The sequence below is a fragment of the Erpetoichthys calabaricus genome, chromosome 6, assembly GCF_900747795.2.
Source record: "Erpetoichthys calabaricus chromosome 6, fErpCal1.3, whole genome shotgun sequence".
In the NCBI taxonomy this organism is placed as follows: Eukaryota; Metazoa; Chordata; class Cladistia; order Polypteriformes; family Polypteridae; genus Erpetoichthys; species Erpetoichthys calabaricus.
This window is the reverse complement of record NC_041399.2, coordinates 69,115,609-69,143,114: the sequence shown is the minus strand read 5'-3', so window position 1 is coordinate 69,143,114 and position 27,506 is coordinate 69,115,609. Positions and strand designations below refer to the sequence as shown.

The 27,506-nt window shown below is 42.3% G+C and overlaps 1 protein-coding gene across 2 annotated transcripts in view; it reads right to left on the bottom strand.

The window, feature by feature from the left end:
- The window catches only part of mib1 (MIB E3 ubiquitin protein ligase 1), a 208,644-nt gene extending 186,639 nt beyond the window's left edge, over positions 1-22,005 (bottom strand). Inside the window, exon 1 of one of the 2 annotated variants that reach the window (XM_051928915.1) lies at positions 20,517-22,005. In XM_051928915.1, coding sequence (XP_051784875.1) covers positions 20,517-20,745 — 229 coding nt within the window. In that variant the 5' untranslated portion in view covers positions 20,746-22,005. The remainder of the gene's footprint in view (positions 1-20,516) is intronic. The other variant, XM_028803666.2, reaches the window with a different exon arrangement.
- Between the last annotated feature and the right edge of the window lie 5,501 nt (positions 22,006-27,506).

Sequence of the window (27,506 nt, the reverse complement as noted above, 5' to 3'; positions counted from 1 at the left end):
TATTTAAGGTTGATGTCTACAAAGGCGTAATTGAAATTTCATGCGTGAAGGAACTTCTGCTTATGCTTGAGGAAAGTTGTCAGACCAGGCATAGTGTAAGATGAGGTCCCAAAGTAATCTTTTTTTTTTTAGTACAGAATCACAGAAACAATAAATAACTAAACTTACAAACGTCAGCTACCTTGTGCACACTCACATAGTGTCCTTAGAAAGGGGCAGCGACATTTCTTCTCTAAACAGTCTCAGACCCACACCTCCATTTACAATATGATCCCCAACTCCTTTTCAGTATATTCTGCCAGAGGAAATTTAGTCCAATTAACATCTTTATTTTATCTGATTAGAAGCAACTAACATGTTAAATACACAAGAACAAAACAAACCAAAAAAACCTAAATGGGCAACTGTAACAGAAGAGACATCTGGAACCATTTGCTTTGCTTGGAAAATCCTTCCATTTAAAAAGGAACTCTGTGACCAGCAAGAGATCAGGTCAACAGCTTTTTTTCAACAATTTTAAGTTAACATGCCTTTCTTACACTCACTCTAAAACAGTAAGTCCCCTACATACAAACCTTCAAGTTATGAACTTTCAAAGAAGCAAACATGCATGTCCAATAAAAAAAAATTATTTCAATAATTGAGAAATTAAAGCATAACTTCAAATTTTGCAGCAGTGCGTAAATTAGTTTGCATGTCTGGCGCTAGGCAAAGAGCAAATCCCACGTTGTTATTGCTTGCATTCTCAGTCACGTGCATACATCCTCTACAAGTGGTTGTGCTTTTGGCTGTATCTCTGTTTACACAGACTTAATGCGTTTTAATTTTAGCCCAAGATGTTCAGAATTAAGTGCATTCAACTAGAACACGGGGACACAGGGAGGCACATTAACATGCCAAACTAAACCAAGTAGTGTGGTGGAGCACAGGCGCCATAGGGACCATCAGTAGGACCTCGTGAACAGCTTGTTCTTGTCTTGACTCTAAAGTCTGATCATCAGATGTGAGCATCCCATCAGGAGTACCACGGGTTTAGTGAGGATTTTTTTTTTTTTTGTCCTCACTTCAAAACCTGCCATGAATCTTCACTGCAAACACTTACAGAGCATCAGTATTAAGTGATGGGCAGTAAGAGTCGAGTGATAATGTCATCCGACTCCTTAGTTTGTGTGTGGCGGCCGGAAGTGGATTTGAAGACAAACACAAAGGCTCTTTCATTAGTGGTAAGCAAATATACTGTACCAAGATCAGATGATGGAAAACAATGGAAATAAAAAAAAATAATAATCTTTCAGTTATTTGTTGTTAAAATTCTTCTCTGTTGTATAGCATTGTTCACTACTCGGTTATATAATTTTTTTTTTTGTCCATGCTGCATGAAAGCATAAAAGATTAACAATTTTCCTCAGCCAGTCCTACAAATTACACAGATAAAGTAAATTCAGAAAAACCAGATGATAAAATTACAGCAAAACACCTCTTGATCCTTTTTCTAAAAAGCACATTAAAAGCTTCACATTAGTGACAAAATATATTTGTACCATAAAGCTCCAGACTACATGTAGGCTTCCTGTATTAATTGTCCTTTTTCACAGTACCCATTTTTATTGTTTTATACTACCCCCATTCTGCACTAAACGCAGTGTCGTCTGCTGTAAATTTAATGTATTACCCTCCTGAAACAGACGCTTGCATAATGCAGGTAATCAGCTAGGAAAGCTCTGCAGTAAGTGGAACGTTTTGTTAAATGTTGTTACGATAATAAAGAAGAAAGATTAAAGACCTTGTGTGAGAATTGCAACTTTACAGCACCCAGCGGGTGCCTATGCAACTTCACTGGATCTGCACCCTCCACCAAAACATGAGCAGGGTCTCCATCTTAAGATAAAGACACTAAATTTGAAAACAAAAAAAAAAAAAAAAAAATCAAAAAATGATGTTCACTTGCTTTCACATGATAGTAAACCAAACGGAGAACAACCACTCAAATGCCAAAAAGTGCCTTCTATTGTGAACAAATTCAGAATCCTAGTGCCAAACAGGTCATTGGAACTCTGATTAAATTAGATATCAAGAGGGATGTCACAACAGCAGAATGTTTGTACTCAATACCAGTGCCATGACATTTTCTGAACTTTGGGACTAAGTTAGTACTGAAATAATCGTTTTTTATGACATCCCTAGATACCGATAATGAATATATGTTGATGTAACTTCTGCTCTGTGAACTCCTTTCTATTTCAAAGTGACTTAACCATTATAACAACAACAACAACATTTATTTATATAGCACATTTTCATACAAATAATGTAGCTCAAAGTGCTTTACATGATGAAGAAAGAGAAACAAAGACAAAATAAGAATTCAATTAAGAGAACACTAATTAGCATAGAATAATAGAATTATACTCCACATGACTATAGGATTTCAACAGTATAGCCTCTCCTGGCTATCTACACAAAGTAAATTGTAATAATAAGGAATATAAAATCAAAACAACTAAATAAATAATATTACCTTCAACAAAAAAAATAAATAAACAGAGCAGCAATGTAGAAACCACTTACTCTACTGACAGCACCAGAAGACTGGACCACCACTCGGGCAGAGCAGTTCTGAGCCCTGCCTTCCACAACACAAACTCCATGCCATCCACTGGCTTTGACACAAGGACTGCACTGGCACTGCTACAGTATTTCAGTTTTCTTATTGTGGTTCCACTGACGCAACAGACGAGAGGAAGTCATTAGGCCAGCCTTCTTCAATTTCTGTAAAATACCCTCGCACATTCTCGGCTGAATAGTGTTAGAAACTATTAAAGCTCCTGATCACAATACATTTGTAGACGTATGCTCCTCGAGATGCTCCATGTTTAGTAAGTACGCCAACTACAGTTTTTAATTTGCTGCTTAGCGAAATCAAACACATGCATGCATGGAGGTATTTCTGCGATTGTTCAAAGGGCATACATAACGTGGACTGCCATCTCATGTTGTCATTCACTGTTTCCATCGCTATTCCCTGTCCCGTAGTTTTATAGTATGTTACCCATCCTGCATATTGTAAATGGTGGTGGGGGTTGAGACTGTTTAGAGAAGAAATGTCGCTGCACCTTTCTAAGGACGCTACGCGAGTGTGTACAAGATAGCGGATGTTTGTAAGTTTATTTATTTATTGTTTGTACAAAAAGACCATTTCAGAAATGCTGTTTAAAATGCAGTGGTTAGCACTGCCGTCTCTCTGCTTAAGAGCCCCAAACTCAAATTATGATATTCAACAATTTCTCTGCATGTTCTACCCATATCTAAATTTGTGTTTCTCAAAGTTCCCCTCCACATCCCACATATGTGCAGACGTGTCAAGAAATGAAAACCTACTGCAATATGCCTTTGTAGCATAGCTTAGATGAAATGACAATTTAAATTTTCCTCCACAAGGCGCCCTTATGCCAAAAAGCAAACCTGCCAAAAGGCCAAAGTGTACCACCTAATGATGTGACCAACTTCATGCCGTGATGAAGCACTTCTTCTGTTGATAAGTCCATCTTTCAGAACAAAACAACATTTGAACTTATGTTGGCTTCATGAGTGTCACACCTAAATCATCGCCATTTTACCGCCTTCATGGTTTTAGTGAAAGGAACAGAGGTAACTAGGTGAAGGCCATTCTGGTACGTCATCATTGTAGGAGTTGTTCATTTCTATCAACAAGGCTGAATCCAATCCTTGTTTTATTTAAGAACTGTGGCACACTCCTCCTGCAGAATTACGGCAAATCCCATGCTCTGGTAACACTTGGTGACCTAAAGATTGCTGAGTAACCTCAGACTGATGTTTCAGTTTTTTGGCTCCTGTCAGAGAGTATAATATTGAGAAACTGACATTGCATTTCCATTTGTTACATTTCTGAAATTATGTATTTGGCGCCCTCTTAGATTTCCTTATTATAAGAAAAACGCTGTGCCTTTTTTAAAAGGTTCCTGCACATTCTTCAGGAGAATGACACAGTTGTCTCAGCTTTGGGGTTTTTCTCAGAAAACAGGAAACTAAATGAGTTAATAGCAACATACCTTCAGCTCCATTACTGAGCAGGCTCGGTGCACCAGATGGCACAATAACAATTTTGGCCATTTTGGACCTATTAGAATAAAGTTTCAAAATACAAGTGAATGAACATCCTTATGCAAAATCTACCATCCACATTTATTTCAATATTTTGCCCACCACTGCCCCATTCTAAGATTACTAACATTTTGAAAATATGAACATTTCCACGTGGTTGAGAGCAAACATAAAACTACATATTAAAATACACAAACACCACAGTTGAGTGCCTGAAAGCTTCAAAGCAACTTTCACCAACCATCTACTCATTCTATTTCGAACCTTACTTTTTATAGTCTAGGGTGGCAGGCCATGCCAGTGGTGTGCATGGGACAGAAAAACCAATCAAATGCAGCACATAATCATAGACACAACCGCCAGGCCAGCTGGCCACTCTAAATCAGTCCAGCAGCATTTGGAGGCTACCAAGAAAGGAGCAACTTGCAAGAACCCATGCAGGCCCTTAGACTTCTGTCCAGTAACATGTTGTGGAAATCACCTCCTTCTGTTATACCGTGGTGGTGCCGCGCTCATACGTAATATAAAACAGATTTAGAAATGCACACAAACGTTTAGGATTTAATGCTGTAAACTAGAAGAATTAGGAATTAAATGATCACTTTTTTTCCAGTGGACACCAAATTTTGTTTAAATAGTAGATTTAAGAAGTGTATTTGATTGGACAGTGGCAAGGGTGTTGGATTATAAAGGAAAATTAAAGACACTGGACTGTGTAGATGTGTGACTACAAGCAGGCCACTAAATAGGACAGGGTAGATGGACACACTCTCTACTAGTCAAAAGTTTTAGAACACCTCAGTGTCTTTCAGCTTTTATGGAAATGCATGCAGTTTAATGTCTTAAATGTTTCATGAAATCAAGGCATAGAACAAATTACGGCAAATACAAAAAATAAGTCGAGGAATCATTAAGCGTACAAAATTTTACACAACTTTTAGATTCATCAAAGTAGCCACCTTTTGCTGATATAAGAGCCAAACTGTGGTAACCCTTATGATTCAGAATGCTAGTCACTCTGCCTCCAGCAAAAAAACCCCAGACCTTCACACTTTCTCCTCCATGTCCAACAGTTGGTGTCACACACTGAGGAACCGTCCTTTCACCAACTCAATGGCATACAAACACCCTGCGTGATGAACTGAAGATTTCAAATTTCGATGCCTTGGTCCATAAGACGTTCTTCTAGTCTGCAGTAGTCCACGGACGGTATTTCAAGGTCCTGTTATGTCCTTTAAGGAATGGCTTTCTTACTGCCACTCGCCCTGTCAAACCTGCAGCTCATAATGTCCTCCTCATAGTAGACACTGAGATTTGCTTTTTTTTTTTTTTTCTTCCCACCAATGTTAAGCTGTGCTTGAAGCTGTTGTGCTGTGAGGCGCCTATCACCCAAGCTGGTGACCCTCAGAAACTTGTCTTCTGATTGGGTCATGACTTTGGATCTGCCAGATCTCTTCTATCAGAGTTTCTTCCAGTTGCCTTTGGATTGTGTAGGACACCACTGTTACTCACGAACACTTTGGTTGTCTTGCAATGTGAAGGCCAAGTAGATCTGGAAGATCCAAAACCAGAAAGGGTTCAACACCTGGAAAGCATTGTGGCTGCTTGCACTTAACTGTAGTTTTTGGTCAAAGTCAAACTTTAACATTTAACTTCTATGCTGCCTGATTACCTACTTTTTAAACAATTCAAACAAATCAAGAATGTCTACTTAACCATTTCCAACTACATTTGCCACAGACGTGTGTTCTAGACATATACTGTAATACTTTACTCAACTAATTTGTAAAGTGCAGCTGTTTAAAAGAAGTCATCTCACCACAGACACCCAGGATTAAATGGAATGAGAAGAGCTTGTTGACTGGTGTCAGTGTCATCTTCACACTCACTACAATCAGACAGACAGGCTGACCAATCCAAAGAAACTACATAACGCTGCCGTAGCAACCAAGCAATGCAAAACACAACAGAACAAATTAAACATAATAAACCAGATTTAAAAATAAAAGACTGTACAGTGTGGCATAGTGGTTAATGCTTTAGACTTCAAACCCTGAGGCTGTGGATTCAAATCCTGCTACTGACACCATGTCACCCTGAGCAAATCAATTCACCCGCCTGTGCACCAACTGCAAAAACAAGAGAAACGTAACCAACTGTATCACAAATGTTGCAAGTCACCTTGGAAAAGGGCATAAGTAAAAGAAATACAAGAAAAGAAAGGTAATATGCAGCACCGAAAGCAGTTGCTTTTATTTCCCTACTGAATTGTAACCAAATCCTGGGGTAGACACTGCTGCTTCACAAGTCCATCATCCTGGGCCCGATTCTTATGCACTGTATGGTCCATCCTCACTGGCAACACCACATCATGGGCAGCACCTGCTCTCCTCAAAATTGTAAAGCACCGCAGAGGGTGGGGGCACAGAATAATCCCACCCCCTGGCTGTGTTCTACTGAGGACACATGCAACACTCGCTGCCTTAGAAACACAAACCGTATAATTAAAGCCCTTAGCCATCTCACAGGCACTTTATCATTGCCACCTTCTAGCAAACAGGGCCGTTGGCACCTGCCCCAGTAGATTCAGGAATAGTTTATACCCACAGATTGTGAGGTCACTGAACAGTCAATCACAACAAATATAGTAAAAATACTTTTAATTTAAAAATATAAAACAGTGTGTTTGTAGTAAGGCTGCACCTAACAGCCGTTTCTGAAACATCTAGTGATTATTTTTTCAATTCGTCGACTAATCTAATAAACAACTCATAGCATCTACAATGATCATCACTGCTGAAGACCCCGGCGGCTGGACCAGGCCAAGGGGATGCTCACGTAACACCTGCCTGCAGAACATATATGGTCATTTCCGGCGGGTGGGACTGGATCGGGTGTCTGCCTGGGGGGTTACCAACTGGGATCCCAAGCTGTTTCATCGTGTGGCGGGTGCGTCACACCCCGCCTGACCTGACCTGTTATTTTAAATGTATGGCTGATGGGATGGTATGTATATTATGGGATATAGATGAAGGGAAGTACATGGCACACATGCAACAAGCCATCCTGTGGTTCCGAGTCCTTCTAACAGAATAAAGCAGCAGAACACATAACATAGTGTCAAGAGTTAAAAACTAAACACTTAAAAATAAACTGTTATGGGTGTCGCCCGAGTTCCTTCACCTTGAATGGACTGGGATTCAGTCAATTTGCCAAAGTCATGGCGAAAGATCAAACAGCTAATGTTCATGGTCGCTCTTCAAGATGAAGGGGAAAAGGAAACGTGTACTTCCTTGCTGCTGTGGATTGGTGACAAAAGAACGGAACGTCTACAGAAGACAACAGTAACAAATTGCAACTATATTAGGACTGTTTAAAGGCTGATGAAATGCCAAAAGCAAACCCAATATTCACGCAACAAATTTAATGAAAAGGAGCAGGACCTGGTGAATCGTTTGAACAGTTCCTGACTGAGCTACAGCTGCAAGTCAAAGACTGCACATATGGGAATAGCTTGACGCGTCCAAGTGTAAGGCTGATGGGATTAACTACATTATGGGATGGTATGTATGTTATGAGATATAGACGAAGGAAGTAAATGGCACTTGTATCAAGCCATCCTGTGGTTCGGAGTCCTTTTAATAGAATAAAGCGGCAGAACATGCAACAAACTTGTCAGTCAACAAGAATAGTTTTGGATTCCTTTCCTCTTCTTTCGGCTGCTCCCGTTAGGGGTTGCCACAGAGGATCATCTTTGTCCATATCGTCCTGTCTTCTGCATCTTGCTCTGTCACACCCTTCACCTGCATGTCCTCTCTCACCACATCCATAAACTTTCTCTTAGGCCTTCCTCTTTTCCTCTTCCCTGGCAGCTCTATTCTTAACGTCCTTCTCCCAATATACTCAGAATCTCTCTCACAAGTCCAAACCAATGCAATCTCACCTCTTTGTCTCCCAACTGTCCAACTTGAGCTGACCCTCTAATGTACTCATTTCTAACCCTATCCATCCTCGTCACACCCAATGCAAATCTTAGCATCTTTAACTCTGCCACCTCCAGCTCTGTCTCCTGCTTTCTCATCAGTGCCACCGTCTCCAACCATATAACATAGCTGGTCTCACTACCGTCTTGTAGACCTTCCCTTTCACTCTTGCTGATACCTGTCTGTCACCAATTACTTCTAACACTCTTCTCCACCCACTCCACCCTGCCTGCACTCTCTTTTTCACCTCTCTTCCACAATCCTCATTACTCTGTACTGTTGATCCCAAGTATTCAAACTCATCCACCTTCGCCAACTCTACTCCCTGCATCCTCACCATTTCACTGACCTCCCTCTCATTTACACACATGTATTCTGTCTTGTTCCTACTGACCTTCATTCCTCTCCTTGCTAGAGTATATCTCCACCTCTCCAGGGTCTCCTCAACTCCCTACTATCGCTACAGATCACAATGTCATCAGCAAACATCACAGTCCACGGGGATTCTGGTCTAATCTCGTCTGTCAACCTGTCCATCACCATTAAAAATAAGAAAGGGCTCAGAGCTGATATGCGGACAATACAAGAATAATTTTGGATCACTCCATTAAAAATCTAACAAATACCAAAAAGAAAACATGAAAAATGTGTATCATTAAAATATCAACAGTTCATGGTTTAATAAAGTGCAAAGAAATGCAAATTCAAATTCTTTACAAATCAAAATAATTTCAGTTCGTGAATAAATGTTTGATAACAAAAGTAGTGTGGTTTGAATTGTATATTACAGATCAGACCTCCTTAGCAATACAACGTAAGTGCGAAAACACAAGATCAAGCAAGAGTGGAGTTTGTTGAATCAGACTTCAATAACACACAAACATATCATCGGATTAACAGTCCAACATTAGTGATGTTTAGTTTAAGTAATACTTGAACCCAACTTATCAATTCAAGTGATTAAAAGTTTCAGATTATGTAACAAAAAAAACTAACATAAAGTGAAAGTAAAGTAACGTATCATAAACCTCACAATAATCACTAGCTAACAATATGTTATCCTGCTTATTATATGCTATTTCTGTAACACCGAACATTACTTTTTATATATACTAATTATAAGCTTCCTCAGGGGGGAGAGTCTTGTTACTCAGCACAAGCCTACTATTGCATTGTTGCCAGGTGACAGGTCCTTTATGAAGTCCAGCGCTCAGTAAAATAAAGGACTGCAGGATGCAGCGATTTACCAGTCAGAGCCAACAAAATTAATTAGGACTTACAGCGCTGTCTTGGCTGTATTTCCATAGACAACTCCCAAATGCCTCTCTCCTAGATGTTCCTACATAGTTGTTGTGCTGCTACGATACTCCATTTCACATTTACAGAGTGTACACAGCAGAATATTATTTGGCTTTAGCTTAGAGGAGTCCCATACTTTTACACGAAGCACCTGCAGATGGACTAGGCACTACCCTGTTGATCTCCTTAAAGATAGTAAAACGTAATGTGCCAACGTGTGCCACACCAACCGACAAATTTAAATAATCAACTACTTCTATGCACCGTAATTGCACTAGTCTGTATGTATGTTTCATATTGTAATGACCTGATGGCAAGGAAGACTGCTGAAGAGACACCAGTAATTGTTAAATGCCCTCTTTATTGTATGCCCTACTGGATGCTAAATCACCATCCCGAACTCCCATTGTATGGCCAGTGATCAAAAGCCTTCAGGCATCAGGCGCTGTCCGGCAGTGCCATACCAATTGTGCAGTTTTTCTTTCCAGTTGCTCTTCAAGGGACGTCTGCAAGTAGCTGTCCTGGTCTCTTTTTATGTCACTCATCGGTCACCTGCTGCACAGACCTCACCTGTGTGATTTCCTCAGAGGTCCGGCATTACAATACTGTTTGTGTGTCTTGCTGGTATTGTATTATTGTACCATGAGACATGCAAGTAACAATTTTATTGTACTATGCTCACTTATGTACATACGACAATAAACTTGGACTTGCCTGTATGTTCTCCACATATTTCCATGAGATTTCCTCCCACAAAACCCAAAATGACGTTTGTGTACGTGAGTAGACCCTGTCAAGGACTAGCATATGACAAGCCAAATTAATATTTAGAAGCACCTCAAAATTAATTTCAGATACTGTTATCACAGAAAAGGCAAATCCCCTTTTAAGATACTAGAAACTCAAATTTGTTCCTTTACACGCATTTCAAGGTATCTCAAATGCATCTTCAGATATCCCTAACTGACCCTGGAAGCACTGAGGTATCTCAGAATCAACCTCCTGTAAAAGTTCCGGATGTTTCTAGATTTCTTGAAATACTACAGCTTCCGTTGCATTTCAAGATAACTAAAATAATTTCCTGGTCACTTCCAAGATATTTCAAAATCATTTCAAAATATCTTCAAGCAGACAGGAAGTCCCATTGAAAACACAGGCAATTTCACAGGACTCCATTTTAAGGCTCAAGGTTGCTTTGAAAACATGAAATTTGCCTTCTCAGTTGCATTTAATAACAAGACAGAAATAAATGAAACAAAACAAATAGAGACGACAGGTTAAGGTGAGGCAGTCTGATAATACATATTTACACAAAATTTGTTACAGGGTACATATCAAACCTTAATCATTTTCACCGATATTCCTTATAAAAAAGTTGTGCGGCACTAGGATTGATTTGTGTGGGTTTTCAAAGCGACTCTCCTTCCTGATTTACTGAAGTGAAGTTCTACACGTAACGGATGTCTGCTGTCAGTTGAGATTATTTCTAATTTCTTTAGCATTGTCCTCTGACACAGGCTTACCAGATCATCCACATCAGTCCCAGTAACTTTAGCTGCATGCTTAGTAATCTGCCGGAGCTTTTTTAACTTTTGGTTTGTTAGACCACTAAACCAGGCAATGAAACAAAGTGAGAACAGTCTGAACCATACGGCGATAAAAGGACAACACGAGGTCCTTGTCTACTTTAAATTATTTTGAGTTTACGGAGAACAAATAAACAAGGTATCTTGAAAAGTATATCTCAAACAGATACATTTTCAGAAATCTTGAAAACCTATTTGAGAGATCTTAAAATGCATTTAGTATATCTTGAGAAAAATCTATTTTCAGATATCTGTAATTCATTTTAAGTTTCTTAAATGTATATTAAGGTACTGTATCTCTAAATGTTAATGTTGCTTTGGACCTAGTCCTGTGGGCACCACTGAACTGCAGTCAATAAACATTTGAGAATATTATGTAATTTTTATTTTTCAACAAAATGGAACAAGTGCACATCAAAGGTAATTTGTATTTGAATGAATAATATTACATTACCAGTAACGGCACACTGCACGATAACGTGCAGTGAATACACTTGACTTGAGCATTCCTAGTTTTCCTCCTCTTTCTCCGTACGTTTAGCATTTGTTTGCTCAGAGGATGATGCGCTTGCTGCTTCCTGTGCAGCTCTTCTTTTCTCCACCCTAGTAGCCCGCTTCTTCTCTTCTTTCATTGGCATCTTTTCACGTTGAAACTGATTAAGTCAGTATTTGTGTTGCAATTACTTAGTACGTTTTCTTTAATTATTCACTTAAGCTGGCATTTAAGTCTTCAATCTGCGTCAAGAATGATTTAAGATATGAAGGTTGTAGGGGAAGTGACGGCAAAGGTGGTAGGGATGAGAACGGCGCCCGTACACTTGCGCTGCATGGCCAACCTGCTGGCTTCTGCCGAGAGTTGTTTCTACAATAAAATAAAATTAAAATAAAAAGAGGAATAACCTTGGAGGCTAATCATCGCCACAAAAGCAGATAGTAGACATGACGTAGTATATGTGTACCAAATTTGAGGTCAATAGTTCAAACGGTTTGTGAGCTACAGGTGATTTAAAATCCAGGACAGACAAACGGACAGCCACAGTAACGTATTATATATAAAGATTCTTGACGTCTTCTACATTTCCTTTACAGTTTTCTTGGTCGCCTGCCTCAAAGCCTACAGTATTTCAGGAGCGACAGACCCTGGTGCTGAGGCTTCAACTCATCTTGAATGGACCCCAAGCCATCACTGCTCATGCTTATTGACACAAAAACGGCACCTGTAATAACCATGCACTGTATGAATTATATAGTGCCATTAGCTACACGAACTGGGCACTTTAAGGGGCAAACAGGATTACCAAACACCTTTATGCTGACTACATACCATATGTGTCAGATGTACACATTTAGTGTGGCAATCCCACGTCATGAAGTGCCAATTTCAGGAGGCGCTTATGTCGGCTTCATACCAGCATTGCTCTTATTTAGTTTAGGACTTTTTTCAAAGCACATGAGGACACACTACAACTGTTAACTGGTATGATGTGAACAACTCAAACACTGACAGTTTAATCAGGGTCAGCCACTGTGTCAGTGGTAGAGTCCAGCTATATATTGTGATATACGGCCAGCTGTTCATCCCGGCCAATACCCCCAGGCCGCCAGTTGGAGCCCTCCCTGCAGCATGGAAGTGCCCCGAATGCCAGCAGGGAATCCTGGACAATGCAGTTTTTATCCCCAGCCCTGCTGGATACCATGGGGGCCACTAGAGGACGCTGCAGGGAGGAACAAGGATTATTTGCCCTACACCCCGGAAGTACATCCAAGTCACATGAACAGGAGGAATGACGTGCTTACAGGGTGAAGAAAAAGGATTTTTATCTGACATGGAAGTGTTCCTAGTCACGTGGACAGAGAGAGCGAAACACTTCCGGGACTATAAAGGACTATGGGAAATCCCAGACAAGTGAGCTGAGCTGGGTGGAAGGGTGGCAACGCGTCTGGGAGTGTGTTGGATTGATTACTGCTTGTCTATTGGTGGATTTAATGAGTATTGTGGAGTGTAGGTGCTTTGTGCACTGTTTATTAATAATAAAGTTGAATATTTGGACTTTTACCTGGTGTCTGGAGTCAAATCTGAGGGTTCAAGGGAGCGAGAGCACCCCCTATAGACCACAATATCTACATACAAAAAAAAAGAAAATAATGCTGGGGATTTCAAAGTGTGAACACTATACAAAGTCAAGTAACAGTCTCTAATCCAATTCAGCAGCACTCACTGCAGGAAACTGAGGTAGTCAGAACACCAATGCCATGAAGGGCCATATTTAAAATATAAATTAAATAAGCAACTATCAGGATCGGAGGCACATTAAGAAGACCATCTGAGGACACACCAGACCTTAAATCTGGGTGGTCAGTCTGAACATGGGATCATGGGTCGGATGCATTATTGTTCATTTTCAGAAAGTGGCACATCCCTAATTTAAGATGGTAAACGTCTTGCCTGGCAATTCACAATACGCTTGCATTTTAGAAGTTGCTCTATGGCAGTTGTGACAGGTAATTCACAGGTGGTCACATACTTCAAAGTGCTGGACCCCTTTTGATAACTTTGCACTTGCATCGGGAATTTCAACATTTTTCACAAACCCCAACTTACTTTCCAGAGATGCACAAAGAAGAAGACAGAAGCTTAGGGTCAGGGCATAGGGTCAGCTATTTGTACAGATACTGAGGGCCAGGCTCAAGGGCCTAGTGGAGTAGTAGTAGTAATAGTAATAATAGTAGTAGTGCTCCACCTGGCACTGCTGGGACTCGAACCAGCAACCTTCCAGTTACCTGTATTGACCCCTTTAACTAGACAGCCACCCCTTTGCTACAGCATGTCTCTCTCTTTGGCTATCTACATTTCAGGTGTATTGTATTGACCCCCCTTTTTTTTTTTTTTTTTTGACACCCACTGCATGGCCTACCTACCTAGAAAGGGATCTCTTTTTGAACTGCCTTTCCCAAAGTTTCTTCCATTTTTTCCCCTACAAGAGTTTTTTGGGAGTTTTTACTTGTCTTCTTAGAGCAGGGGTCCTCAATCACAGTCCTGGAGAGTCGCAGTGGCTGCAGGTTTTTGTTCTAACCCAGTTGCTTAATTAGAAAGCAAATCTTGCCAATAATTTAATTTCATGGCTTGTTAGTGTTTTAACTCTGCAATGTTGGGTCATTCTCATATCTTCATCCAACTGATTTGAAGGCTAAAATGGATGAGTAATTCTCAGTCCTTCACTTTTGTCTCTTTACTTACCTTCCAAGTATTTAATTAAACCCAACAGTGCATGATAAATACACACACTGGTGTAAATGGTAACAAGCTAAATGGAGAAATGCTCGTCTCTTTTGTCATTTGCATGTTATTGCTAATTAGGAGCAATTAAAAACCAAGAATACAGCTGTTGAAGACTAAAATAAGCCATAAAGGTTCAAAATCTTAATGAGAGAGACAACTAAAGTGAAGCAGACGTGTTACTTGAGCAGTAAGTGCTTCTTATTAAGCAACTGGGTTGGAGCAAAAACCTGCAGCCACTGTGGCCCTCCAGGACCGTGATTGAGGACCTCTGTCTGAGAGAGTCAAGGCTGGGGGGCTGTAAAGAGGCACGGCCTGTTAAAGCCCATTGAGGCACTCGTTGTGTGATTTTGGGCTATACAAAAATAAATTGTATTGTATTGTACTTATGACTTGCAACATTTATGACACAACTGGCTCCATTTCTTTAGGTTTTCCAATTGGAGGACAGGCAGGCCCAGTGACTTGCTCAGGGTCACTCAGCGTCAGTAGTCGGATTTGATCCCACAACCTCAGGGTTTGACGCCCAAAGCCTTAACCAATATACCAGATGTTTGTTTTCTACTACTACCCGAAGTTTCATTTTTCTACGGCTCTGCTGTCAGCTGCCCATACATTTGCAAACAGGATTTTCTGTCAGCAAGGCACAGTACGTGTTGCATTTCACCGAAGATCACCCATCTCTCTTTTCCTGCCATTTAAATACAGGTGAAGCTATAAAGCTACACGGCACGCTTATGGACTTTTCTGTCGCTGTGTTAACATTTATAATCCAGTGACACATGTAAGAATTTAGAGAACGTTCTCCATGCTTTTTAATTCAAATCGAAGTCACAGGAGCAAAGCCTATCTATGCTCTTTAAAAAAAAACATTCTTTTGAAGACACTTTAATGGGTTGTGTGGTTCCTCATAGAGCCACTGCTTGACAAACAACCATTTTTTGTTCTGTGAAGAGTTTTTTTTTTGCAGAGAAAATTGCTTCTTTCGGCTTTGAAAAAGATCTTTATATACAATACGCTACCGTGGTTGTTTGTTTGCCTGTCCAGGATTTTAAATCACCTGTAGCTCGCAAACCGTTTGACATGAAAATTTGGTACACATATACTACATGACGTCTATTATCCACTTTCGGGGCGATGATTGACCTCCAAGGTTATTCGTTTTTTTTATTTTTATTTTATTATAGCACAAACCCTCGGCAGCGGCCAGCAGGGCAGCCGTGTGGCGCAAGCATATGGGCGCCATTCTCATTCCCTACCACCTTCGCCGTCACATCCCCTACAACCTTCATATCTTAAATCATTCTTGACGCATTCTTGAAGCACATCAAACTCTGAGCAAACGAATACTAAACGTACAGAGAAAGAGTATGAAAAGTAGGAATGCTCAAGTCAAGTGTATTCACTGCATGTTATCATGCAGTGCGCGGTTTCTGGTCTTTATATATAATCTGCTACTGTGGCTGTTCGTTTGTCTGTCCAGGATTTTAAATCACCTGTAGCTCACAAACCGTTTGAACTATTGACCTCAAATTTGGTACACATATACTACGTGATGTCTACTATGTGCTTTTGTGGCGATGATTAGCCTCCAAGGTTATTCCTCTTTTTATTTTTATTTTATTTTATTGTAGAAACAACTCTCGGCAGAAGCCAGCAGGTTGGCCATGCAGCGCAAGCGTACGGGCGCCGTTCTCATCCCTACCACCTTCGCCGTCACTTCCCCTACAACAACCGTCATATCTTAAATCATTCTTGACGCAGATTGAAGACTTAAATGCCAGCTTAAGTGAATAATTAAAGAAAACGTACTAAGTAATTGCAACACAAATACTGACTTAATCAGTTTTAACGTGAAAAGATGTCGACGAAAGAAGATAAGAAGAGGTCCTCTAGGGTAGAGAGAAGAAGATCTGCTCAGGAAGCAGCAAGCACATCAACCTCTGAGCAATTAAAACTAGGAATGCTCAAGTCAAGTGTGTTCACTGCATGTTATTGTTCAGTACACCATTACTGGTAACTAATATGTGGAAAAAAAACCTAAAATCTTTATTGCATAGTGAGCTTCCTAGCCTGATACCGAATGATCCAAAAAACCTAAACTTTGTGTTATCCTATGCAGCGGGGGCCCTTTTAAAATCAGGAGCTCAGTGGTAGTTCGCGCATCTGCTATCATCTATTCACAGTAATTTAGGGAACCTGTTTAGGGATCTAAATAAATAAAAGGTTCTTACTGGAACCTTCATGTGATGATTCTTATCAAAACCAAAAATGTCTCACCTATGGCATCACTCTGAAGAAGCACTTCAGCATCTTATCTTTACTTTATAAGAGTGTATCCCAGAAGCACTGAACACGCAGCCCTGGACAGGCACCAGTCCATCACAGGGCCCACTCACTCACACTCCTAAGAACATTAGAACGATGTCAACAGGAACAGGCTATCAATCCTATTCACCCAATTTCTGCAAAAATTAACGAGCCGAATTTTAATCTGTTAAAGCTGCACTGATTGTTAAATTATATAAATGTGCCTACTGCTCACTACAAAAAAAGAAACTTTCTAACATTTGTGTCAAATCTCCACTTAACCAGATCTTGTATTCTTGTTCAAGAATTTATTTCAAATTAACCGGAATCCACTGCACCAGTTCCTTTAATCATTTTAAACATTTTGATCAGCTCACCAATTAATCTCTGTTTGTTTAAAGTGCGAAGGCACAACTCCTGCACTTTTCACATATGATTTTTGACCAACGAGGAGACCATTCGGTCCATCAAGCACATGTGGTCACCTAAAAGCTTAGCTGTCCCAATAGCTCATCCAGACACTTTAAAAGTTGTCAAGATCTCTGCTTCCATTACATGTCCCAGTAGTTTGTGTCAGATTTCGACAACTCTTTGGGTAAAGAAGTGCTTCCTGGCTTCAGCAATATATGCATGTCGTCTTAATTTCACAGCTCATACGTGTTAGCTCTGGAATCGGCCTGGTCACTCTTCTAGTCTTTCCCTACTGCTGCTATGTCTGCTTGCAGTATGAATGAATAAATGTATCTTTATTATCATTGCACGGGTACAAGAAAATTGGATGAAAGACCATGGAGACCAAAGCTGCACACAGAACTCCAGCTGAGGTCTCAATAGTATGTTATAACTTAATAATAACCTCCCTTGACTTGTACTCCGCACGTCATAGCATACAACCAAACATTCCATCAGCGTTCACAATCACCTCATGGCACTGACAGGAAGTGACCAGTGAAGAGTTTACGATGACACCTAGCTCCTTCTCGTAAGACGTAGTTTCAGGTGTCAAACCTCCCATCGTGCATTCAAATCCAACACCTCTACCTCCTCAGTGCCATACCTTACACTTGCCAATATGTGAGGCGAGGAAGACTGACACTTCGAGGTAAAGTAGTTACACCCACTAATCCTGGTGCCGAAGAGTGGCTAAATGTTGAGTGCTGACTGGCGCTACTCTGTAGGTGTCAATAATGACAACACAAACCAATTAACCAATTGTCATCTGTCCAAGTCTGTCCAAGTCCATCAGTAATGATCGGAATGATTCTCCATTCCACCAAGTTTGGGAGGATCTCCATACTTTGAAAGTCTCTGTTTACAGTTATTTACTTAGCAAACACTTTCATTTACATTTGCTTATTTAGCCGACATCTTTACCCAAGGCGACTTACAATATTTATGACACAACTGGTTCCATTTCTTTTGGTTTTCCAGTTGGAGCACAGGCAGGTCGGGTGACTTGCTCAGGGTCACACAGTGTCAGTAGTGGGATCTGAACCCACAACCTCAGGGTTTGACATCACCAGATGTTTGTTTTCTACTACTACTTGAAGTTTTCTTTTCCCACTGCTCTGCTGTCTAATGTCCATATATTCACAAACAGGATTATGGTACAGTAAGTGTTGCATTTCAGCCAAATATCACTCATCTCTCTTTTACTGTCCATTTAAATACACGTGAAGCCAGTGACGTGTGGGGAGGTTCATGGCGGGTGAGGCACGGACTCCTTCAGAGTCCGATTTACAAACATATGAACCCAAAAGAGTAGCTTATTCACTATTCAGCTGGCTTCATGTCTCATAAGCATTCTTTACACACATATAGGTAAGGCACATATTTAGAAAGAACGTTACATTTATAGCGGCGAGAGAGCGCATTTGCTCTGCACCCTCCATGTGTTCAAAATTTGCCGTTTCAATTCCTCAATTCATACTCTTTCAATAGAAATGAAAGTATAGAGTGGTGTACAAAAACGGATTTCAATTCTGACCTTAATTGAAATATTTAGTTGTTTTTAAAAGCTTTTAAATTCTGATGCTTTACTCAATTTAAATAGAAGCTGTTCAACAAAAGGATAACAAGAAAAACAAAAGAATATTTAAGGTCAAAATTTAGTTTTTAAATATTGGATTTTTTTTGGTCTGATCCTATTTTTCATAAAACTAAAAACTGTTTATGGTCTTACAATTATTTATAAATGAAGTCCATGAGTCTATCCATCTCCACGAAAATCTCCTTCACTTTCTTGTATCAGTCCTGCTTATTTTTCTTTAGTTTTAAAAGTCTAAATCTTCCATGTTGGCAGTCTGTTGGAACAAAAAAATAAAAATAAAACGGACCGCTGCTGTGCACTTGACTTTCTGATATCGCTGACTTATTGGCAGCCTGAGCCTCTGCGAAGAACAGCAGCAACGAGAACCTGTTTGGCTCACATGCACCCCCTTCGGTGTGGCACGGTACTGTCTGCCTCAACTTATGCCTTTTCACTGGAGTTTTAAGTCCGATCAGCAAGACTACATATGTCACACATTCATCAAAGATATTAGCGAGACTGTGGAAAGTCAGGGAGTATAATAAACGTGTCTGCAAACATCATATTGCAGGCATCAACCCCGTGTGTGAGAGACAGCAAAGTCGGAGGTGAGGTGAGGCTCGTCACTGCAGTACCTTGCGTTTCTCTCCAGTATTTGAACAGGTAATGCGCCACTTCAGCTATTTTGACTATACAATTATCAAAATTATTGGAATCATACAGAAAACAAACTTATAGCACAGTCCAGTGGACAATTTTATGTTGTCATTATTAGTTTTTTTTTTTTTTAACTTTTCACGCCTCCCCTTTCACCACAGGTACCTGGGTGAAGCTATAAATCTGTGTGTTTGAGTACACACGTGCTACATGCTTATGGAGTTTTCTGTTGCGGTGTTATATTTGTAATCCAGTATCAGTAGCAGGAATTGAATCCATGGCCTCTGGGTTTGATCACTACACCACACTCCAAAGTGATTTACATAAGACGTGAACATAACTGAGTCAACATCAACAGCTAATTACTTATATTCTTATTTACATCATTTATGTCTTTACAAAGAGGAGGTGTCCGTAAGGTAATTCCATAAAGATCTCACTTCGCGTGACCCTTTGCTTCCTACCCGTACTTGAACGTTGCACCTACCAACTCACAAGACCATGAGCTCCCACTTTTAGTTTTGATCACAAGCCTTCCGTGTAATACCGTATCAAAAACTTTATCAAAATCAAACTAAATAAACAGCACTTGCATCTTTTTTTGATCACATACTTCTGTTGCTCCTCACAGAATTACGGAATTATCAGTGAAAAATTAGCCCCACCAAGGTAGGTTAGTATGGAGTCACCAGCCAGCCAGCCAGACTTCGAGGATGCGGAGATAGGAAGACCCTCAAGACAGGGGAACCGTGGCACTCAAAGTCAGGCTGCTGCATCGGTGAGGCGGCACCGCCGTCTAAAGAATTGCCTGAAGTAACCCATCCTTTGACTAATGAAACATCATGAAAGGTGCACAGCGTGGATCCGACGTGTCTGATCGCAGCATCAGCGTCCTCGTCAGACAGAAATCTTGGAACAAAGCAAACTGCGTTACATTGACTACATTTATCTTTAAAATCAATCAGGCTAACATTTTCTGCGCAACTTATTGAGTCAATTCTCATGAAAACTGATTTTTCCCTGCAATAATCCGAGTCTACTCCGCACTTTTTTTTTTTCTTCTCATCAAAGTTAAAATCTGGATGTTGCATTTGGAGACAACTAAGAAAAGCGGAACAGACCCTCTGTAGAAGATGCACACAATCCCTACAAGATCAAGGGGTTAATCGAGTCGAGCAAGTGCAAGGCGACCCCGCTCCCCCCGGCAGGCCCATTCGAATCCCCGCGCTCGCTCCGCTCCGAAGCCCCAGTACCTGTGGGCGCACTGTCGTAGATGCGCACGTCGTAGGCTCCTGAGCAGCGGTAGTTGGCCGCCGTGCCGTTATCCCACACCACCACCACCTCCTCCGGGCTCTCGAAGCTGCGCACAGTGCCGACGTGGCCCTCTCCGCCGTCTTGCTTGCCCCACTTCCAGTCGGGGCCCCGCACCACTCTCGCCCCGACTCCTTCCATCATAACACGGTTGTTGCGCCCGGTTGTCATTTGCGGCTCGGCCGTGGGAGAATCCAGGAGTGGGAATTTCGGATGACCAGTAGGTAGAAAGAGAAGATGCGAGTGTAGCACGATGGAATGTAGGATGGACTATCCGTTACAACTTCCACAGAAATCCCTCACGCAGTAGTCGGCTGAAGTGCGGCGCTTCGCCCGTCATGCGGGTCTCCTTCGGATGCACGCAACTCCAAGAAGGCGTTGCTGGAATTCCTGAGTCGAGGGTCTAAAACAAGTGGGCCCACATCCGCGAGTCTTTTTTTATATATGTATATATAAAGCGGCCCCCCACAACTCAGGAATTGCGTGAAGGTAAGTAGTTGACGAGGCTCGAAAAGAGCGCCTTTCCGCTCACGTTCACAATCCACAACAAAAGTGAGATCAGGAAATAAAAGCGACAAATAAGCAGCAGCAACAAACTGCGGTTTAAGGTGTTCTGTAAATCAGTCCAGCGACAGCGATCGCACCGTCTTACCACACTGGGGATTTTGCTCTAGCTGCCCAACTTTTGTCTCTTCATCTGCACCTCAATTTCCAGTCGCTAGCTGTGCCGAAACAAAAACAAAGCGCTGCCGGTGACGAGCAAGTCAGTCGGATCATACAGCAAGCTCTCCGAGGGAAGAAAAGAAGGAAATCTGGAAAATAAATAAATAAAAGAAGCTGCGTCTCCAACTAAAATATACAAAATAATCCTTAATGTGCAGCTGGTGACGTTACGTGGACGCTGTAGGAGACAAGAAAGCTGGTGATCAGACAGCGTAGTGAAATCCTCGTTCAGTCAAACCGTCACAAAGTTCCGGATCCTGGCAACCCCTCAGCTCCCCCGTAGCAAAAAAAAAGGCACTCGAGATTAGGACAGACGCTCGTCAGAGAACAGGATGAGAGTCTTTGAACGAACGACCGGCCGGCTGACTGGCTGGCTAGACAGACCAAGCAGATCAGCCACTTCTTACTCGACTTCCAAGATCTCGCGACTGCGTTCTTCCACTTTCCCGTCCCTCCTAACCACTCTAGTGAACACAATCCGAGTCTCTAGTATGGATGCACGCTGTCCCGAGGATCAAATCAGGGCGGGGGGAAGAAGGGGGGTTGTTGTTGTAGCCGCACAACTCAAAGCAGATGCATCGCCATTATGGTCACTCGGAGAAGAGGTGGGAGGCGGAGCCCTGGGACGTTGGCGTACGTCGGCGGCAGGAGACGGGATCGTCCATAAGGAGGCATAGCCGGGCTCTGATGTTTGAGGTCCTAGCGCCCCACACCGGCGTTTTGCTGTTCTTAATTTGGTTTCGCCGGGATTGCCAAACCTCCTGCCCGTGATCGCCAAGATCCCAGGTCCTGTAAACGTATTAGACACCTCTGGAGTGTATACTATTTCAGACACTCACGTGATTTAAAAATCCACGCCCGTTAAAAAGTCATTAAGCCACGCCCGTTTTTACCTCCAAAATCTTGAAGTGGACCAATAAGAACGCCGATACGAAGGACTTGTGAAGACTTGATGGCGCATTAAAAGTATCGGATGTTTCATTTTGTGAAATATACTTAATTAAAAAGCCTTCCTCAACAATGGAATAGTTAGGCAGCAGTATGGCGTAGTGGTTAAAAATTTGAAATTCACACACTGAGGTTGTTGGTTCAGATACCTCCACTCCGTAATCATGAGCAGGTCACTTCACTTCTCTCTTCTCCAAATGGAAAACCAAACAAAGTGTAAACAAATATCCATCCATCCATCCTCTTCCGCTTATCCGAGATCGTGTTGCGGGGGCAGCAGCTTGAGCAGGGATGCCCAGACTTCCCTTTCCCTAGTCACTTCTACTAACTCTTCCGGGGAAATCCCGAGGCGTTCCCAGGTGTCCTGGGTCTTCCCCGGGGCCTCCTCCCGTTTAGACGTGCCCGGAACACCTCACCAGGGAGGCGTCCAGGAGGCATCCTGATCAGATGCCCGAGCCACCTCAATCTGACTCCTCTCGATGCGGAGGAGCAGCGGCTCTACTCTGAGCCCCTCCCGGATGACTGAGCTTCTCACCCTATCTTTAAGGGAAAGCCCAGACACCCTGCGGAGGAAACTCATTTCAGCCGCTTGTATTCGCGATCTTGTTCTTTCGGTCACTACCCATAGCTCATGACCATAGGTGAGGGTAGGAACATAGATCGGCTGGTAAATTGAGAGCTTTGCCTTTCAGCACAGCTCCTTTTTCACCACGACAGACCGATGCAGAGCCCACATCACTGCGGACACCACACCGATCCGCCTGTTGATCTCACGCTCCATTCTTCCCTCACATGTGAACAAGACCCCGAGATACTTGAACTCCTCCACTTGGGGCAGGATCTCGCTCCCAACCCTGAGAGGGCAATCCATCCTTTTCTGGCTGAGGACCATCAGATTTGGAGGTGCTGATTCCCATCCCAGCCGCTTCACACTCAGCTGCAAACCGATCCAGTGAGAGCTGAAGATCACGGCCTGATGAAGCAAACAGGACAACATCATCTGCAAAAAGCAGTGACCCAATCCTGAGCTCACCAAACCGGACCCCCTCAACGTCCTGGTTGGACCTAGAAATTCTGTCCATAAAAGTTATGAACAGAATCGGAGACAAAGGGCAGCCCTGGCAGAGTCCAACTCTCACTGGAAACAGGTTCAATTTACTGCCAGCAATGCGGACCAAGCTCTGACACTGGTTGTACAGGGACCGAACAGCCCTTATCAGGCGGTCCGGTACCCCATACTCCTGGAGCACCCTCCACAGGATTCCTCGTGGGACATGATCATGGACACGGTCCAAGTCCACAAAACACATGTAGACTGGTTGGGCAAACTCCCATGCACCCTCCAGGACCCTGTCAAGGGTGTAGAGCTGGTCCACTGTTTACGACTAGGACGAAAACCACACTGTTCCTCCTGAATCCGAGGTTCAACTATCTGACAGACCCTCCTCTCCAGGACCCCCAAATAGACTTTTCCAGGGAGGCTGAGAAGTGTGATCCCTCTGTAGTTGGAACACACCCTCCGGTCCCCTTTCTTAAAGAGGGGATCCACCACCCCAGTCTGCCATTCCAGAGGCACTGTCCCCGATGTCCATGCGATGTTGCAGAGGCGTGTCAACCAAGACTGTCCTACAACATCTAGAGCCTTGAAGAACTCCGGGCATATCTCATCCACCCCTGGGGCCCTGCCACCAAGGAGTTTTTTGACCATGACAGCCTTGAGTCTGTGTGCATAGGTCTCTATCAGCTTTGCACACCTGGATGCTGCCATTTGTTCCCCATTCTTCGGGTTGCAGGTTGATCAGCCTTTGTCTAGTCAGTCAGTCAGTCATTGTCCAACCCGCTATATTCTAACACAGGGTCACGGGGGTCTGTTAGAGCCAATCCCAGCCAACACAGGGCGCAAGGCCGGAACTGCAGGGCACACACACCCACACACGAAGCACACAATGGGACAATTTAGGTTCGCCAATGCACCTAATGTGCATTTCTTTGGACTGTGGGAGGAAACCGGAGCACCCATAGGAAACCCACGCAGACACGAGAAGAACATGCAAACTTCACACAGCGAACCTAGGTCTCCTTACTGCGAGGCAGCAGCGCTACCACTGTGCCACCATGCTGCCCCCTTTGTCAAGTCCAGCCACCAATTCTCAGTTGGACTGAGATCTAGGCTCTGCCTCAGCCATTCCTCTGTAGCTTTTTTCTTTATTCTTAGGGTTTTTGTCCCACTAGAAAACAAATCTTCTCCCAAGGCACAGGTTTCTTGCGGACTACAGCAACTTTTCCACCTTGATTTCCATGTATTTTTCTGTATTCATTTTACCCTCACAAGTCGTCCAGCATCCCCACAGCTTGATGCTGCAACCGCTATGCTTCACAGTGGGCATGGTGTGTGTTTGATAATGTGCAGTGTTCAAAAATGGCATCGAGTCTGATGTCCAAAAAACTTAATTTTGGTTTGATCAGCCATGTTTACCTTCTCCCAGCTCATTTCAGATTCTCCCATGTGCCATCACAAGACATCATGTGCGTTTTTTCTCTTTGCCCCTCTTCCATAAAGTCGTGACTGGTGAAGCACTTGGACGACTGTAGCTTGTAATTCCTTCAGAGTTGTCATAGTCCTCTTAGTGGCCTCCCTCACTCGTCGTCTTCTTGCACAACAGGACATTTTTGTGGATGCCTGCTCTATAGGCAGATTTACATTTGTGCCATACTCTCTCCATTCCTTAATGACCGATTTCAATGAACTCCAAGGAATATTCTCTGCGTTGGATGTTTTCTTATCTCCATCCCCTGACTTGTGCTTTTCAATCAACTTTTCATGCAGTTGCAATACACTTGAAAAAAAAGAGGTAAATGAGTAATGTCATGTGACTTAAATGCATTAGTTACTTTTAATTGGTTCTTTTCAGATAAAGTGTTCTGAAATATTATATAATATGAAATTTTCCGGGTGGCACCATGGCGCGGTGGTAGTGCTGCTGCCTCGCAGTTACGAGACCTAGGTTCTCCCCGTGTCTGTGTGGGTTTCCTCCGGGTGCTCCGGTTTCCGGACACAGTCCAAAGTCATGCAGGTCAGGTGCATTGGCGATCCTAAATTGTCCCTAGTGTGTGCTTGGTGTGTGTGTGTGTGCCCTGCGGTGGGCTGGCGCGCTGCCCGGGGTTTGTTTCCTGCCTTGCGCCCTGTGTTGGCTGGGATTGGCTCCAGCAGACCCCTATGACCCTGTAGTTAGGATATAGCGGGTTGGATAATGGATGGATGGATGAAATTTTCCATTTATGCCTAGAAATGCATACAATTTTGTTTTAGGGTGAATTTTGTTTTTCATTTAGAGCCAAGAAGACAGACATATGCACCTCTTAAACAGCCCCCTCCCACAATTCATTGGCTACAAGTCTAGCTCAGTATCAGCTTATTCATCGGTTAACACTGCACATCATGTGATATGAACATTGCAGAATTTGCTGAGACATGTGTACCATTAAAGATTGAAAGGTAAAGAAAACGGAGTAAAAACTTTCTCATGAAGAGAGTTGTAGTCACCAGGGGGCGCTCCCGCTCCCCAAACTTCCTACACAGAGGCTCAGACACAAGTTCCCCAATGCAAAGGCTTTTATTTTGTGTGAAACTCTTATGGGAAGAGTTTCCCACGTTACATCCACAGTCACAATTACAAGTACCCAGGGACTCTTTGTAATTCTCTGTCATCATCATGTTCTCTCTGCCTCCTCCGCAAGCTTTGTCCTCCTCCTCCCGACTCTGGCCTCCAGAATAAAGCAGGACTGCTCTTTTTATATTACGCCTAGGAGCACTGCTGGTGTCCCAAACCTATGGCCCGGTTGCACCCTGCCTGCCATGCTTTACAGGGCATCATAACACACTGCTGGCTAGCAGCTTGGCTGTTTTGAGTTTTGTCTAGGCAGACAGAGTGATGCCTGCTGAAATTCACCAAAGGATGTTGATTTGTGAGATCAGTAAGCTGTTTACAATACCCCAAGTCATCATGCACTCTGGCACATGCAGATCCATAACTGATGTCCAAATGTGCAGAAACAACAGACAATGTAATCCATCGGTCTTCTCTGATGAAGGCATTTACCATGTCAATGTGGGCTTGTGTGCTTGATGCTGATGGATGGCCAGATCGAGCTTCGTCAGTTACGCTTTAAACCTTTCTGCCCATTCATAAACATCGGGCTGAATCATGCTGTTTCACTTCTGTATTGAGCCAACATCCTCATTGAATTCCAGAAGACGTCACTCCCTCTGCCCAAAGAAATCTCACTATGGCACATTGTTAATGGTGCAATCCCACAGCAGATGGTCTATGTTCATTTGATCTTGGCTTCAAGTAGACTAGCAGCAGAGCACTATGCTGTGTGTGTCCAAACTACCCACAAGCCATTGCAAACGTGTTGCATTGTGTCAGCTTTTATCTGTTGAGATTATTGTGTGATTTTCCAATTGCTCTTATGTTTTGGTTTATCCCTGTATATGTAGACATATAGCAATTGAGTTGTTTACTTGCAAAGTGCCTGCCAATGATATCCTCATTGTATGAAATAAATTAAAAAAGTATATTTCTCTCCTAATGTTGTTTTAGATGCTAATGTTGCTCATTCTGAACAGTAAGCGTAGCTTCAGTTAGTTCTTAACTTGAACAAGCAACCTGCCCTTTTTTTGAGGACTGTTTGAAGTGTTACATAATTTTTTTTAATGTACTTGTTTGGCTGGCATACAATATGAAAACCACCACTCACCCAAAATGCGTAAGTAAGAAAACATTAATGGAACACTTCACTCAAAAATTACATTTTTTTCTAATGTTTTTATCGAGAACAGTGATGACAAAGTTTATAATGCAATAGGATTCAATGAGGGACTGTGTTGGAGCCAATACTGAACGACTGCAAAGAATATTAAAAGATCCATGCAAAAGAAATTCAAATTATAGTAATCCCTCCTCCATCGCGGGGGTTGCGTTCCAGAGCCACCCGCGAAATAAGAAAATCTGCGAAGTGGAAACTATATGTTTATATGGTTATTTTTATATTGTCATGCTTGGGTCACAGATTTGCGCAGAAACACAGGAGGTTGTAGAGAGACAGGAACGTTATTCAAACACTGCAAACAAACATTTGTCTCTTTTTCAAAAGTTTAAACTGTGCTCCATGACAAGACAGAGATGACAGTTCTGTCTCACAATTAAAAGAATGCAAACATATCTTCCTCTTCAAAGAAGTGCACATCAGGAGCAGAG